Source organism: Chrysemys picta, chromosome 12, assembly GCF_011386835.1.
Source record: "Chrysemys picta bellii isolate R12L10 chromosome 12, ASM1138683v2, whole genome shotgun sequence".
NCBI lineage: Eukaryota > Metazoa > Chordata > Testudines > Emydidae > Chrysemys > Chrysemys picta.
This window is the reverse complement of record NC_088802.1, coordinates 5,964,713-5,982,073: the sequence shown is the minus strand read 5'-3', so window position 1 is coordinate 5,982,073 and position 17,361 is coordinate 5,964,713. Positions and strand designations below refer to the sequence as shown.

Sequence of the window (17,361 nt, the reverse complement as noted above, 5' to 3'; positions counted from 1 at the left end):
ATTGTCTGAAACACCCCAGGCCAGCAGCAGACTATGCGAGATCCAGGAGTAGGGTTACCATACGTCCTCTTTTTCCCGGACATGTCCGGCTTTTCGGCACTCAAACCCCCGTCCGGGGGGAATTGCCAAAAAGCCGAACATGTCCGGGAAAATGGCAGCTCTGCTCCTCCCCGACTCTTCGGCTCTGTTTAAGAGCTGGGCTGCCCGAGTGCTACCGGCTTCGGGCAGCCGGCTTCTGCTCTTAAACAGAGCCGAAGAGGAGCAGAGCCTCCCGGCGCGGTGGCTCTGTGTAACCGACACTGTGTCAGTTACACAGAGCCGAAGAGGAGCAGAGCCGCGGCTGGAGGCTCTGCTCCTCATCGGCTCTGTTTAAGAGCCGGGCTGCCCGAGCGATACCGGCTTTGGGCAGCCCCCGTGCTTCCGGACCCTGCGCCGCTGGAACCCGGGAGGGGAAGTGCCCGGCTGGGGGCTCAGGGTCCGGAGGCATAGGGGCTGCCCAAAGCCCGAGCGCTACCGGCTTCACGGTTTGCTGGGCAGCCTCCAGACCCTGCGCCCCCGGCTGGGCGCTTCCCCTCCCGGGCTCCAGCTGCGCTGGGGAAGCGCCAGCTGGGGGCGCAGGGTCTGGGGGCTGCCCGGCAAACCCTGAAGCCGGTAGCACTGGGGCAGCCCTTTCCCCCTGGCTGGAAGTGGAAGGGAGGAGGGGGCGGAGTTAGGGTGGGGAAGGGGTGGGGTTGGGGTGGGGTTGGGGCGGGGAAATGGGCGGGGCCAGGGCCCGTGGAGGGTCCTTTTTTTTTATTTTTGAGATATGGTAATCCTATCCAGGAGGCCCTCCTATCTTAGGAGCATTCAGTTCACTCACAAACACACCTTAAAGCCTAAAGATCAGATTCCTCTGGGCCTCACTGACAAAGTTGGATCCATTCTTCTAGGAAGCCAAAGCCATTTCCGGTCCTGATCTTCAAGGCGCTCCGTGGCCTGGGCCCAGGATCTCCAAATGGATCTAAACCTCTGGGGTGAAAACAATGGGGGATAACTTTGGACTTCCAGCCCAATCGGACTCTAAAATAAGGGGAACGCTCACCTGTACAAGAGACAGAAACTGTCTCCAGCCTGCCGTGAATTCTCCCAAGAACTACGGACCTTCCCAAGCCACCCACCTTCTGCTCCAAGGTCAAGGAGCACTTCTTTGAGCTGCCTTCTCTAAATTAAATACATGACTCCTCTGCACACACATTTCCCCCTAAGGACAGGATGAGAGAACAAACGTGTGACGGATGTTAGTCACGTTGCTTAATGCACGACTGGAAGGTGCTCAGATGCTGTGGTGGTGAGCAAGGTATAAGAACCTATATGGAATAGAACTAGTCCCACGTATTGCTGAAACCCATGGTCCCCCCACACCCTCAGATGCATGTGAACTTGCAGATTTTGTTTTAAGCGGGAGGGATTTATTTTTAGGGCAGGCCCGAATTCTCCGGCTTCAGGCCTGTTTGTCTAATGGAAAATCTGCACCGCAGAAGCCGCCGAGGTGATGAGATGCAGCAGTGACCAGCAACTGACTCTTTTCCTGTGTGATCTCAAGCCACTGTTGTTCTGCCTGTTTGCAAAAAGTGTCAAAAAAGTGCTCTGGTTTCAGAATCACCTTGCAAAGGGCCCCCTGCACTCTGCGTCCTCTTGGTAAACAGAACCATTGCGGTATAGGCCATAGGCGCTGACTTCATGGGTGCTCTGATAAAATAGTGGGTGCTTAGCACCCTCCAGAAGCCCCACAGATCAGTGCCTCCCCCTCCCCCCAGCGCCTCCCACCTGCCTTGGATCAGATGTTCAGTGGTGTTCAGGAGGTGCTGAAGGGGGAGGAGCAGGGGCAGGAAGATGCAGGGGGAGGGGGAAGAAAGAGGCGGGGCAGGGGTGGGAAGAGGTGGGACAGGGTGGGGGCTTGGGAGAAGGGGTGGAGTGGGTGCGGGGCCTAGGGCAGAGCGGGAGTCGAGCACCCCCTGGGATCTGAGTAAGTCGGCACTTATGGTATAGGCCACGGATGTTGTTGTGGGAGGGAGATCTACATAGGGCCCCAGGATGGGACAACGAGTGAGAAAGAAGGGTGGGAGGGCTGGATCAGAGGAGATATGAGAGATAACTGGATGACCCATTGGGGATTATTAAGACCTAGGAACTACGGGCCCAAGATTAGGGCCCCAGCTTCTGGAGTCATGTGATTACAGCAGAATCTCAGCCTTCATTTTTTTTAAAGCAGATCTCGAACTCTCATGGTTGGGAAGAAAAGCTTAGAAAGGTGGCCTGAGACATGTCTGCCTGAGTCTGCAAGAGCCTGAGATAACTGCTCTGAGAGGGAGAAGTGCCTCCAGTGTAACTGATGCAGGGATACCTGCCTGAGTTTGCAAAGAGCCTGAACTAATCGCTCTGAAGCAGGAACTGCCTGGCCCCTGATGCAACTGATGCAGTGACCTAGTGAAATAAACAGGTTCTGTGGAAATAGATTGTGGGCTTGGGCTATTTTTCACTTGTTCCTGACAAGGCTGGGGTTACATTTATTTTTTTTATCTGCCTTATAATCGTCCTGCATCTGAAAGAGCTGAGATCTCCAGCCTCATATTCATACGTCCATAGGACTATATCACCTGAGCCAGATTCTCAGCCCCCTAGATGGCCCCTTTGTGCCACTGCAACAGCGCAAAGGGTCCATCAAGTTGCCCTCACTGTGCAGCTGAGGAAACCTTGTTGTGGGGGAGCCAGTGGCTGGCATAGAGGAAGAATGGTCCGGTAATAAAGTTGTTAGTGTAGAACTTCAGGAACCGGTGTTCAGTTCCCTGTTCTGACACAAGCTTCCTGTGGAACCTTGGGCGAGTCACTTAGCTTCTGTGTCTCCATTCCCAATCTGTAAAATGGAGATAATGGCATTGCCTTACATCACAGGGATGTTGTGAGGAGACATACAATAGAGACTGTGAGATACTCCTAACAGTGCCATAGGCAGAGCTGGCATAGATGTCTCTATATTCCCCTTGACATTGAGGGTGATCCAGGGCAGGGGAGATGTGGCCCAAGAGATGCTGCATCTGGTGAACCCCAGCTGATATAATGGCGCCTTGGACCACAATCACTACCTGGTTTGAGGCTTTACCTGAACATAAGAATGGCCAGACTGGGTCAGACCCAAGGTCCATCTAGTCCAGTATCATGTCTTCTGACAGTGGCCAATGCCAGGTGTCCCAGAGGGAATGAACAGAACAGGGAATCATCAAGTGATCCATCCCTTGTCGCTCATTCCCAGCTTCTGGCAAACAGAGGCTAGGGACACCATTCCTGCCTCTCCTGGCTAATAGCCATTGATGGACCTACCCTCCATAAACTTATCTACTTCTTTTTTGAACCCTGTTATAGTCTTGGCCTTCACAACATCCTCTGGCAAGGAGTTCCATGGGTTAACAGTGCGTTGTGTGAAGAAATACATCCTTTTGTTTGTTTTAAACCTGCTGCTCATTAATTTCATTGGGTGACCCCTAGTTTCTGTACTGGAGAAACACCCTGATTACAGGGCCGTAGCTGGCCCAGTGCAAACCACTTGGGAAGGCAGGCTCTGGGGCCGTGGAGTACAAAGGTGGCATGTTTTTTCCAGGTCTTTTTACAAAATAATAATAATATTTTTTATAAGAGGGGAAAAAAAGTTTTAGTTCCACTCCCGCTTTCTCTAGCTTTCTCCCCTTCTCTTTTTTCCTCCTTTTTCAGAGGTAAAAAGATAAAACAAGAGAGAGAAAGGGGAAGAAAAAAGCAGAAAAGCGCCTTTTTTTGCCAAATAACCGCAAACACTTTCAAAGAAATGAACATTTCCCATGAAGTTTTGCAACTAGAAAAAAAGCCACTTTCTGTTCAAAAATGTTTCTGAACCACAAACAAGGGGCACTGAATACGTCCGACACGAGAGCTCCACTCAGCTGGACCTGAGAATTGGGCAGCATGTTTTCAACCCACAAATCTAAATTTCCTGTGTGGTCTCACAGGGCCAAGAAGCTGTGAAAACTTCTCGTAAAGGCTGCAGTGGGTCAGTTTCACTCTTGTGGGCACTTAATTCTCATTTTGGTCTGTTTGCTTGATGAAGATACAGTTCCGTTGAGTTTGGGGAAGATGGAGGACGACGAAGGTTACACGGTATTGAACCTCCGGCCGAAGAGGGGAAACTCAGCCTGTCCGTCTCCAGATGGAAGCCCAGGTATTGACATAGAATGTCTTCAGTTTGAGACATACCGCCATTGAGATCTGGGTTTTTATGCCAGAGATTTCAAGGAAGGAACGAGTAGAAAGCATTTTCCCTGGAGATGAGAGGCTGTGTAGTCTAGCGAGTGAAAGATCTGGGTTCTAATCCTGGATCTGTGGCCTTGGGCATCTCCCCTGACTGTACAGACAATACTTTGGAGTAGAAAGAGGCTCAGTCTGAAAAAATTGTTACTTGAGTCTGGACTCTGGTATTGCTGGTGCTAGATGTGCAGTTATTATTCTGGTATTGAAGAAATCCTCTTTTCAGGTCCGAGTTAGGTTTGCAGATTTCCAGTATTTCCCGCTGAAATAATTTTGCAGACTAATTTTTTAAATCTCAATTTAAAATGACAGTCTTACTGACCTGCCGCTGGAGCTGACAGTAGCATTTATTATTGTTGTTATTATTTCATCTTTGTTTTTCAATAGCGCCTAGAGACCCCATCCATGATTGGAACCTTTTTGTGCCAGGTGCTGTACAGACATAACCAGAAAGAAGTCCCGCCCCTAAAGTATTTACAGCCTAGGAGAGGATAGTGGACAATGAGACCCGAGATTCTACTCGGTTCCAACCCCGCGCTCATCACCGCAGTGTCTGAGATTGAGTGAAGTTGCCTGGGATGAAGCAAGGAATCTGTGGCCCGGCAAGGAATTAAACCCCAATCTCCAGTGTCATCTGGCAACATGCTGGTTGGCTTCAGGGAGAATTTTGGAACTAAGATTCAGGGCCGATAATAACATTTACTGCTGCTTTAGCATCTTTCCTATTCAAAGCACTTTGCTGGAGTTAACTAATTAGCGATGATGTTTCACTAAATCTTTCATCTTCCAGGGTCTCCTACGAGTGCCCGTTGTTACAAAATCGCCCTAGGAGCTTTGGGGGCCTGTTGTATCATACAGACGTTAGTGATTGCACTGGGCGCCTGGGGTAAGTGTCCGGGATCCCAACTAATCTTTTAAATCTATGAAATCCAATCTGTTGTAGGTAGATTTCTAGGGTTCTAACACCCTAGCTAAGCACCAGTATAACTAGGCTTGGCAGATTGAAATTATTTTTTTTATAATTTCAACAAAGAATATCAGTGTTTATTTTAAACACTTTTTTCTATTTTTATCAAGTTAAACTTTCAAAATTATGGGTTTTAAGATTTTTGTATTTGTATCTATTTAAATGTTCACATTTGTGGAAAATTATGGGGTGGTAGGACAACAGTGGGCAGACAATAATTATTTAATGACAGCAGACGTTGCATTTCTAACAGTTAAAGCTGTATAATTAGTCTACAAAAGAGCCAATTGCTCTGAGTAGGGGAAGTGCCTCAAGTATAACCGATGCAGGGATAACTGCCTGAGTCTGAAAAGAGCCTGAGCCAATTGCTCTGAGTGCCCTGATGTAACTGATGCAGTGATCTAGTGAAATAAACGGCTTCTAGGGAAACAGATTGTGGGCTTTGGCCATTTTTCACCTGTGCCTTTTCACTGATGAGTCTGGGGTTATGTTTGGACCCAATGTACTGAACCAGTGTAAGCCCTAATGTGGATGTAGTTATACCAATATAAAAGTGTTAACATTGCTGTGAATTAACTGATACAAACATTCCTGTGTCAGTATAATTGCGCACACAATAGGGGCCACATTGTGTTAAAAGAGATGTAATCATAATCAAGATAAGCAACTCTTAAGCCTTTTACACTAATTTAAAAACTGATTACGTTAAACTGCGCAAGTCTGTGTGTCAACTAAGCCAGAGTCACTCCTTTATCACTGATCTATCACAGCCCTGTGCTCTCAATGTTCCCATCCCGGACTATCTTTTACAGGATGTTGTTACAAAGTTTGTCAGAGCCCCTGTCCGAAAGGAAACCCCGCGGAAAGCGACGGTGTCACTCAGCAAACCGGAAGTGGAGGAGAACACAACGCCAGCCTGGAGGACTTGTTTTCTCGTCTAAAGCAGAGTCTGTGTGATCCGGCCCAGATAAGCTCAGCAGGTAACTGCAGTTCACTGTGACCCACTTCACACCTGCATCGCAAAGGGACTGCTGTCTGACCCACTCACCGCTGTGCTGTGTGAGTCCCAACTGCATTCACGTTGATGGCATAACTCACTGGTTCGGTGAGCTTATTAAGCTTATAAGACAGAGGGTCTGGAAGGTTATGAAATCCCACTTCTGAACTATGAGCTATGGGTGTCTCTCTCTAGTGGCTGTTCCACATATAAGGATAGGAGTCTACTACTGCTACTAGCCAAGGGAGCTGCTTCTTTAGTCCAAGTGAGGTGTGCTTTTAGCATTCAAGCTCTGTGGTTCTATTGCTGTTGAGGACTGATATGGGGGGTGTCACACTGGCCTATTCAACAGATCCCTGCCATTTGGCAGCACCAGGCACTAAAGACTTGTTCTGTTTCCTCTGCTGCAGTGCGCTGTGTCTTTAATGCTTTCTCGGCAGTGGTTACTGACAAATAACCCGATTTCAGCTCAGGGAATTGGGAGGAGGGTGGGTTAGCCAGGAGGGGAGAACAGGCCAGCCCCCAGGAAAGGCTGCAGGGATTAGCTCTAGGAGATTTCTCTGACTCTGCAGTTGAAAGAATCCCTCAGTGTTCAGAAGCTGCAGAAGCATTAATGATCTCCACCTCTTCCCACTGCCCCCTGCAGGTGGCTCCAGGTGCAAACTCTGCCCCAGGGACTGGGTGCTGCATGGGGACAAGTGCTACTGGCTTTCGAACGAGGCTGACACCTGGAGCATGAGCCATGACGACTGTTCAAGGAAGAGATCTCAAATGCTGGTGATCCAGGATCAGGAACAGATGGTAACGTATATTTTATGTTGGGGCACAGAGAGAGCCATTCATCACGTCTCTGTTCTCTTTGTTACGTGTCTCTATAGAGCAGTTCTCAAACTTCATTGCACCGCGACCCCCTTCTGACAATGAAAATTAATACATGCCCCTGGGCGGGGGAGTGGGGATGGAGATGAAGCCCAAGTGCCCCCTCCCTGGCCAGATAGGGAGGGCCGGAGCCTGAGCACGGCTGCTGCGGGCTGAAGCCCTCGGGCCACAGCAAGTCATTAAAATGGGGTCGCAACCCACTTTGGGGTCCCGCCTGACCCCCAGTTCGAGAACCACTGCATGACCTAGCACAATGGGGCCCAGGTAATTGATTGGGGCTCAAAAATAAAAGTCAAAAAGAGATTGGAAGCTAATGTGGATAATAAATATCCAGAGATCTCAGTTAATGCTGGAAGAGCTTTGTACAGGACAGTAAACCTCCCGCTGCAGGGCTGAAGCCATTGATCTGTTAGAGACCTTGAATTGATCTACTAGAGATCAGGATGGGAACCAGGGTGGGGTGAGATCGTCCTGTGTCTGCTATTGCGGAGTTCTTACGCCTTCCTCTGAAGCAGCCAGTGCCGGCCATTGTGGGAGACAGGGCACTCGGCTAGATGGACCAGGGTCTGATCTCGTCTGGCAAATCCTGTGTTCCTAAATTCTACCAGAGCACAAATTACAATAATTATCTAAGGACCTGCTGGGCATCTCCATGAAAAAGTAACTGGTAAGAATGTGGTTCCAACCCCAGCAGTGAGTGACAGACATTTTGTTTACAGGTCAGCAGCTCAGAGAGCTACGATTCCAGATCTATTATGAATAATAATGTCACCATCATCATCATCATTATCTATTTCCATTCAGGGAGCACAACTAGTGGGCCCAGGGAGGATGGGGGCCTCATTCCATGGGGAGCTGGCTGTGCCCATCGGTAGACATGGTCCCTGAGCCAAAGAATTTACTATCCAAATAGATCAGACGGTCAAACAAAGGCTCATTATCCCCATTTCACAAAGGGGAAACCGAGGCCCAGAGAAGTCGAGCGATTTTGTCCAGCACAGCGTGTTGTGCCGGTTTATTGCCGTTAGGTTTTTCTGCACTGCAGCATCTCGGGATCTGTCTTAATTCCATATGCTGCTAACGCTGGGGCAGACATAAAAGACTTCTAGAGCAATACATTCACCCAGCCGCTTCTATTGCAGGATTCCCTGCAGCCTGTCCTACCAGCTGACCATGCTGTTTGGATTGGCTTAACATTTAACTTGACACAAGGGAAGTGGACCTGGCTGGACGGTGCCCCTGTCCACGAAGAACTGTGAGTGGCTCCTGAGTTTTACTATTTCATGCTTAGAAAATGCCCTGCCATGTAATTTGCTGGTTCAGACCATGCGGAGTGTCCCACACCAGCTCCTCTGGGACTCGTAGCAGTTGAGAGACACAGTGTAGGTCACTGGAATGGATTTCACCTGTGACTCAGGTGCTGTGATAATCTAAGCCTGCCCACTTCTGAAACGGCAGCTTACTTAAGCCTTGCACCGGTGACATTCCGTGGAATCCGTCTGTCCAATTTAGGACTTTGAGCAAGATTAGGCACATTCCCGGTATCTTTACCAAGCTGCAAACTGCATTTTAAATGGGGGGTTCGGGGGAGCGCTAGTTGTCATATTTTTGTGTGTTTGCCTCCAGGTTGAACTGGAAATCCAAGGCATGGGTGTGGCAGAGGACTAGCAAAAGAGGGTCAATCACTTAAGTGCCTGACCACGGACATATACTTGCTCTAGACAAAAGGCTGGTCCCTGCCCTGAGGTACTAGTTCAGCAGAGGAGAGGTTGCCCAGCAATGAGTCACCTGTTGGGGCGGGGTTGGAATCACATTCTTACATGTTAAGCTTATAAGACAGAGGGTCTGGAAGGTTATGAAAGGACAGGAGCTGACCTCTCATCCTCGTCAGCCATTCTGTGTGCTTGGTCTTGCTTGCCTCAGCACAGAGAGAGAGAGCGAGTGCGTGTGTGTGTGTGTGTGTGTGTGTGTGTGTGTGTGTGTGTGTGTGTGCGCGCGTACTCTCAAAGTCCCTTCCAGCTCTACGATTTCTATCAGCTGAAGCTGAGAGCAGCTGCACGTAGGAGTCTGATGGGGCAGAGGGACCCCCACCTTCCATAGCACAGACCCCGCAAGGATTCCCAAGGGAAGGGGGAGCTAGTGAAGGGCATGGTGTGCTGGTTGTTTTCTAAATGATCTGTTCTCGCTTGTGCTTTGTCTGAAGCAGAGGGCACTAGCGCCATTCGAATTCTGTGCCAAGCCTGTCTGTGCATTTCACACTTCACAACTGCCTAGGGTTGCCAACTCTCCCGGACATTGACGCAAATGGGGACGCCGTTGCTGCAAAATGACTTCCAGTCCGGGAGACTTGGCAACCCTACAACTGCCCCGTGTCCCCTGAGAACGTTAAACAGTCACCCGGGACTGGAGGCTCAGACCGTTGGTGCACTACTGGCAGAGGGTGTGTTTAAACTGCTCGCGCTAGTTGCAGGTTGCTAGGGCGGGGGGGCTGAGGGCTCCGTTTCCAAGCAGGGGTGGGAGACTGAGGGTGGCGGTGCCCAGGAAATGAGCCAGCAAGACCCAGGGAGAAAACAGACCTGCAGCCTGCTGCATAGGCACCGACTTCCCCTCTTTCCCCCGGGGGACTCGACCCCCCGCTCAGTCCCCGCCCCCACCCCACCCCTTCCATGAGGCTCCGCCCCTGCCCTGCTCTGCCTCTTCCCACCCCTTCCCCGCCCCCATTCCAAACCTTCCCCAAAGTCCCCGCCCAGGGCCATCTCCAGGCACCAGCGAAGGAAGCAGGTGCTTGGGGCGGCCAATGGAAAGGGGCAGCACGTCCAGGTCTTCAGCGGCAATTTGGCGGCGGGTCCCTCAGTCCCTCTCTTCCTCTTTGAGCTGCTGCCGAAGTGCCGCCAAAGAGGAAAAGAGGGAGCGAAGAATGAAGCGGCGCGATTGAGCCGAAGTGCCACTGATCGGCTTTATCTTTGGGGCGGCAAAAAAGCTGGAGCCGGCCCTGTCCCTGCCCCAACTCCGCCCTCTCCCTGTCAACCTTTCAATTCCTTCCCCAAATCCCAACTCTGGACCTGCCTCTTCCCCACTTCCTCCCTTGAGCGCGCCATGTTCCCGCTCCTCCCCCCACTGCCGGAGCATGCTAATGCTGCCAAACAGCTGTTTTGCGGTGGCTACGGGGGTGGGGATTGCTGGGAGGCAGGCGGAGGAGTAGGGATGCAGCACGCTCAGAGGAGGAGGAGAAGGAGGTGGGGGGTGAGGGGAGCTTGGCTGCCAGTGGGTGCAGAGCACCTACTAATTTTTCCCCTTGGGTGCTCCAGCCTCAAAGCACCCACAGAATCGGCACGTATGGCCTGCTGAGACCCAGGGAAGCTTAAAGCAACAGTGGGGGATTCAGGGCCTGGATCCTTCACAGCAATCTGGTGAGCCGCCAGCAGGGGGAGCCCAAATTCAGAAAGACACTATTTGAACGTCCATATTTACCTGCAATGGGGACCTGGGCATGCAGTTCTGATGCTCTCTAACGAGTGTTCCTCAATCTCCATGTGCAAACACCCTTTACTCAGGTAAATAAAGGCTCTGGGGTGCCCAGTGGGCATGCACACAATTTGCAGAACTCGCCTGTTGCTCTCTAGACTAAAGGCTTGACAGATGCACAAGGGAAGGGACAGAGAAGAAACAAGATAGCCCATTACAGACAATTTGACAAGAGATGTGAGAATACTTAACATGGGGAAATAGATTCAATGAACATACATGTACATATACCAACTCTAAGAGGCTAATTAATTAAGAGAAAAAAATTTTGTAATGATAATCAAGATTTACCCCATGTTAAGTATTCTCACACCTCTTGTCAACCTGTCTGTAATGGGCTATCTTGATTATCACTACAAAAGTTTTTTCTCTCAATTAATTGGCCTCTTAGAGTTGGTAAGACAACTCCCACCTGTTCATGCTCTCTGTATGTGTGTATATATATCTCCTCACTACATGTTCCATTCTATATGCATCCGAAGAAGTGGGCTGTAATCCACGAAAGCTTATGCTCAAATAAATTTGTTAGTCTCTAAGGTGCCACAAGTACTCCTGTTCTAAAAACAGAGCAGTAATTTACTGATTTAAGCTAAATTCTAGGAGGGCCCTCTGAGTCCTCAATAAAAGGGTCCCCAGGCAGACTTGTGGCAAGGTGTGAATGACAACAAATATCCTTATTTCCGTTCCAGTTCCTGTGTAAACAGGCCCTGGGGTGTTGAACTGAAGTGGTCAGGGCTCGCGCAGCAGGGCTGTAACTTCACTTTCAGGACCAGAGTGTGTCTCTTAGTCACTGAGCTACACAGGGTGAGCTGCAGAGCTGAGTCCCCCAGGGGGGCACCAAAACGGGCGTAATGGGGTCGTGTTGTTTAAGGTTTGGTAACATGGACACGGGTTCTCCAGGACCCAACTGACCAACCCATTTCCCACAATGGGGCTGTGGGGGGGGGAAATACAAAGATGAAAGAAGGAACCACAACCTGACACCCCACGAGGAAGAGCTGCTACCGGCTCTTTAATCAACAGAAACAAACTGACAGGGACTTTCTGCTTCATTCCACAGGCAACTCCCAGAATTACATCAGCCTGGAGAGAGCGACTGTGGAGCATTAAAAAAGACTAAGATTGAATTTGAAGTCTGCAGCACTGAATTAAAATGGCTCTGCCAGAAAGCAGCGTTCCTGCTATAGACAGCGGCACGACTGATCGGGACAGGAAAAGGCCTTCAGTGTCTGAAACATCTACAGTATTTTCAGCTTTACTTATAAATGTCATGTCAGAAGCTGGGGCCAGAGCCCTGCTGGCGTGACTCAGCCATAGCTCCACCGGAGACAAGGGGGCCAGAACCCCAGCTGGTGGACATTGGCGCCTTTGACGTCAACCGTCAATGGTTTTATTGTCCACTAAAGAAAAGCAAATCCACCCACTGGGCCCTAATTGCCAGAGGTTTTCCGCACTACAGCCCCCAGGAATAAAGAGGACACACCCCTCCCCCCAGGGCTGGCAAAGCCGGGGAGCTAGTGCCCCCGCAATGGAAATATTGCAACATTGCACAATGGGCGCACAGCTTGGGGGTGGGGGGCAAGAGTGGGACCAAGGAGGCTGGAACGGGCCTGGGAGCAGGTAGGGACCAACCCTCCCAGCCTGGAGCCCCTCCCCCACAAATGCTAAGTCTCAGAACCTCCCTTCACGATTCCTTCCTGTCTCCCTGCCCCCATTCCCAGGGAACCTCCACTTCCACCCCCACTTTGTTCCCCTTTAACCCAGCTTCCTTTAATATGCTGCCCCAACTAGCCATGTGACCAGTTAACCCTTTACAGGCTGCAGCGCCTTTTCCTTGTTGCAGACCCCGTCTGTGTGTCCTGGATGCAAAGCACGGTCACTTCTAAGGGAAAATAAATGTTTGTGAAAACATTGTGTTGCTTTCCAGCTTTGTATTTATTTACTAGTAATATTGTGAAGTGGGATATAGGCCCTGAGACCAGGGCCCCATGGTGCCGGGTGCTGCACAGACACACAGGGAGAGATAGGCCCTGCCCCAGCTGAGATCAGAGCCCCATTGTGCCGGGCACTGCACAGACACATAGCGAGAGACACTCCCCACTCCAACTGAGATCGGGGCCTAGGGTTGCTGACTCCGACTGAAGATATTCTGGGAGATCCCCCTCCCTCCGCCCCCTCCCCCCCCGTGCCCAACATGACGTAATGTCATTTTCTAAAAATATCCTATTAAAATCTACTGGATTGCTTTCAGTAGTGACCAGGAGATCTATGCTGATTCTGGGAGACTCCAGGCCAATCCTCGATGGTTGGCAACACTATCAGGGCCCCGTTGTGTCAGGCGCTGCACAGAGACAGTCCCTGCCCCATAGCGTTTACAGTTCAAGATTTGGATCATACAAACAGCTACACACATGCTAATCACTAAGCGTGTGCTTAACTGTTTGCAATATCACAACTTCAATGATAATATGACTAGATAATTTAAATGAGTAATAAAATGCCAGATTCAATAAGCCAAAGGTGAAAGTGGGATGCAGTGGGAACCCCGCTGACACCCCAAAAACCATCTTAACACTTTTGTAAAGGAAGTTCAACCCTCACCACTGTAGAATGTCTGAGAACGAATAATGAAGGGACACAGCCAATAAGCCACTGCCGTATAATCATTCGCTGCTCACGATCATAGCATCTGGACTGCAGAACAATCCCAACTTTAACATTCTCCCCTAACATGTCAGTGCTGCCCGCTCTCCTGATTTCATTGTGAATCTCAAGATAGCTGGTGTTTTTCTGAAAAGCCCCAGCTCCTGGAATCATGTGAGCAGCTCAGGTTTTTTGTTTTAATAAACAGTAAGTTTTTACCTTTCACAGTTATGGAGAAAAACTTAAAAACATGACCCCTAGAGGTTCAGAAATCAGAAAAAGAACCCATGATTTAGTTTGTTTGTTTGTTTTTCCAAAAAAATTCTCAAAGATTTTTTTACTATAACCTTGTGATTTTGCGGGGCCTGACTGGTTATTTTTAAAAGCATGGGGTCGGCATTAACAAAATTTGCAAACATAGACACAAAGGTCACAGTTACAAGTGACTAGAAGATGATGCAGTCCCAATCTTCATTTAGGGGGCAATAAATCTCCCTGTCGTTTGCCCTGTGAGTGGCTGTGTATATTTCAGGGGGTAGCGGTAGCCGAAGGTGGGTAAGTGAGATGGGGAAACAGCACAGGAGGAGGATTATATGGCAGTGGAAATTAGCTGGATCTGTTGGCAGGTTTCGGAGCTTCGGGGATCTCAACGGGTGTAGAAATTCCCTTTGTAAGAACAGGCCGGAGGTGGCCGGCGGAGAGGATCTGCCACCAGCTGACTACGCTGCCTCTGAACGTGAACTCTTGTGGGCAGCGACTCCCTCTCACTCTGTCTGTGCAGCGCCCGGCCCAAATCCCTGGATCTCAGCGAGGGCAGAGTCTGTGTGTGAACTTCTTGTCCTATGTTCAGTGGTCATGGAGAACAATTGATCTCCATTATGTTATCGGATTACCATGGGCTTTGTACAGGACATTAACTCTCCCGCTGCAGGGCTTAAGCCATTAATCTATCTCTGAGGGATCTAGACTCTATTATAGATCAGGATGAGAACTCATGTGGGTTCTTCCCCTGTGGCAGCTGGTACTGGCCACTGTCAGAGACAGGGAGACTGAAGAACCTCAGGTCTGACCCAGTCTGGCAATTCCTACGCTCCTAAATTCTAGCAGAGTACGAAGAACAATAATTATGCAGGCAGCCATCATGCGTCTCCTTAATAAGCTAATCCACAAGTTCCAACCCCAGCGCTGTTTTGCTTAACGGTCAGCAGCTTAGAGCGCTAAGATTCTATTAACAACAATGCCACAATAATACTGTATGTGTGCAGGGGGCTGGACTAGACGACCTCTCGAGGTCCCTTCCAGTCCTACGACTCTATGTATATTATGACTGTGCAGCAAATGGGTCAAATTACGCTGGGGATCCCATTCTGTTGGGAGCCGGCTGCACGTATAGCGAGACGCTGTCCTTGAGCCAAAGAATGTACAATCTAAAGAGACACGGTGCTCAAAAGGAGGCTCATAATCCTCAAGCCCAAGTGGCTCCGGCGCGAATCCAAGCCTCACAACCCCTCCCTATTTCCCCGGACATGTTCAGCTTTTTGGAATTTCCCCCTGGATGGGGATTTGATGACCAAAAAGCCGGACATGTCCAGGAAAATCCGGACGTATGGTAACCCTAGTTAAGCAGTAACCTGGGAGGCTCAGACCTTCGATGCAATACTTGGCAGAGGGTGTGTTTAAACTACTCGCACTAGTTGCAGGTTGCTAGGGCGGGTTGGCTGAGGGGCTCCGTTTCCAAGCAGGGGTGGCAGACAGGATGGATGTGTCCAGAAAATATGCCAGCGAGGCCCAGGGAGAAAACAGACCTGCAGCCTGCTGAGACCCAGGGAAGCTTAAAGCACAGTGGGGGATTCAGGGCCTGGATCCTCTCACAAGAACAACAAGGAGTCCTGTGGCACCTTAGAGACTAACAAATTTATTTGGGCCTAAGCTTTTGTGGGCTATAACCCACTTCATCAGATGCATGGAGTGAAAATTACAGTAGGAAGGTATAAATACACAGCGCATGAAAAGATGGGAGTTGCCTTACCAAGTGGAAGGCCAATGCTAACAACTCCCATCTTTTCATGTGTGAGTATATTTATGCCCAAATAAATCTGTTAGTCTTTAAGGTGCCACCAGACTCCTTGTTGTTTTTGTAGATACAGACTAACACTGGCTACCCCCTGAGACTAACACGGCTATCCCTTTGGATCCTCTCATAGTAATCTGGTGAGCCGCCAGCAGGGGGAGCCTGACCAGATCTGCCACCACCAAATTCAGAAAGACGCTATTTCCGTGTCCATATTTACCTGCATAAATGGATACTGTGCATGCAGTTCTGATGCTGATGCTCATGAATGGACGTTCCTCAATCTCCATGTGCAAACACCCCTTTACACAGGGAAATAAAGGCTCTGGGGTGCCCAGTGGGTGTGAACACAATTTGCAGAACTCACCTATTGCTCTTTGGACTAAAGGCTTGACAGATGCACAAGGGAAGGGAAGGGACAGAGAAGAAACGATCAACCAACCTTCGCCTTCCACCGCTTGTGGTTCCCTGCACAGAAGCCAGGCATAACGGCTCTCCTGTTCCCGAGTACCACTGCTCCCGCCAGCACCCCTCAGGGCTGTAGCCACAATGAAGGAGGCGGAGCTGGCCAGCCGAAGAGGAGAGAGCTTGCTGCATCTTCCTAAAAGGTGATGCAGGGGGAACGTTCCCAGGGCCGGCTCTAGGGTTTTTGCCGCCCCAAGCAGCCACCCACCCCTAAAAACAAAAAACAAACAAACAAAAAAGCCGCGATCGTGATCTGCGGCACTTCGGCGGGAGGTCCTTCGCTCCGAGCGGGAGTGAGGGACCCCCTACCAGCCAAATTGCCGCGGAAGAGCCGGAGGTGCCGCCCCTCTCTGGTGTGGCCGCCCCAAGCACGTGTTTGGTAAGCTGGTGCCTGGAGCCGGCCCTGAACGTTCCCCATAGGTATTGGGAGCTCTTGCTAAGACATAATGCATCTTGGTGCCCCCCCGGGACAGTCAGCTCTGCAGCACACCCTGTGTAGCTCTGTGCCTAAGAGACACACTCTGGTCCTGAAAGTGAAGTTACAGCCCTGCTGCTCGAGCCCTGACCACTTCAGTTAACAACCCAGGGCCTGTCTACACAGGAACTGAAATAAGGATATTCGTTGTCATTCACACCTTGCTGCAAGTCTGCCTGGGGACCCTTTTACTTTGGACTAAGAGGCCCCAGCTGCTGGATTACTTGGCCCAATTCCCACAGCCGTGCGACTGCTGCTAGTGTAATAGAACATAAGAGTCGAAAGGATGAAAAATGTTGTTTCACAGAAAATTTGGAGACTTCTCCAGGGATTTCCCCAGGACTTGAAATCAGAGGGGGTGTTCGAATGTACCGGGGGTTGGAAAACGACTAAATTGGCCACACTACAAAACTAGTTGACCACTGGGGGAGGGGGTATGGAGGAGTTGGGGGTGCGTATAAGGAAATCCCTGGACTTCACCTTTTCGTTCCTAAGATTTGACAGCTCTATAGTGGTTACTTAGCTGTGTAGCTGCTGACATCGATGGGACAGGTGACCTGGGAAGAAATAAAAGGTAGGTGGCAGGATGCAAGCCGGGCTAGCATGTATTTGGGGCTAACCCAGTGCTGAGGGTGTATTCCTGGCTGTATAAATAAAGGGTCTTGTTCTGCTAGCATCGACTAGGCATGTACTTTAATTGCTTCTGCAAGGCAACATTCCTGGGGCGTTGCAGGTATTGAACTCATGGCCTGTGTGTCTGAAAAGCACAAGTCACTCGCGGGGGCTAAAGGACGCACCTAGATTAGTTTAAAGTCGGTCTCAGACTCCTAATATCTGTCATGCAGCCACTAGCGGGAGAGAGAACCACAGCATAAGCATGGGGGACGGCTCGGCTTTTGTGGCCTGGACACCCAAGTTTCACCCATAATAGGGTCAATTGGTTTTCTTAAGATTTGGTAACATGGACACGGGTTCTCCAGGACTCCAACTGACCAACCCATTTCTCACAATGGAGCTGGGGGGGGGGG

At 50.1% G+C, this 17,361-nt stretch overlaps 1 protein-coding gene across 2 annotated transcripts in view; it reads left to right on the top strand.

The window, feature by feature from the left end:
• Positions 1-17,361, top strand: part of LOC122172402 (killer cell lectin-like receptor subfamily F member 1) — a 33,658-nt gene that overhangs the window by 2,081 nt on the left and 14,216 nt on the right. The window contains exons 2-6 of one of the 2 annotated variants that reach the window (XR_010591986.1): positions 4,115-4,225; positions 4,699-5,197; positions 6,091-6,258; positions 6,922-7,076; positions 8,297-8,409. Coding sequence is in view for 1 of the 2 variants with exons in the window: in XM_065564219.1 (XP_065420291.1) it covers positions 4,141-4,225; positions 5,102-5,197; positions 6,091-6,258; positions 6,922-7,076; positions 8,297-8,413 (621 nt within the window). In the remaining variant the exon portion in view is untranslated. Of the gene's footprint in view, positions 1-4,114; positions 4,226-4,698; positions 5,198-6,090; positions 6,259-6,921; positions 7,077-8,296; positions 8,800-17,361 lie in introns of those variants that run through there. The other variant, XM_065564219.1, reaches the window with a different exon arrangement.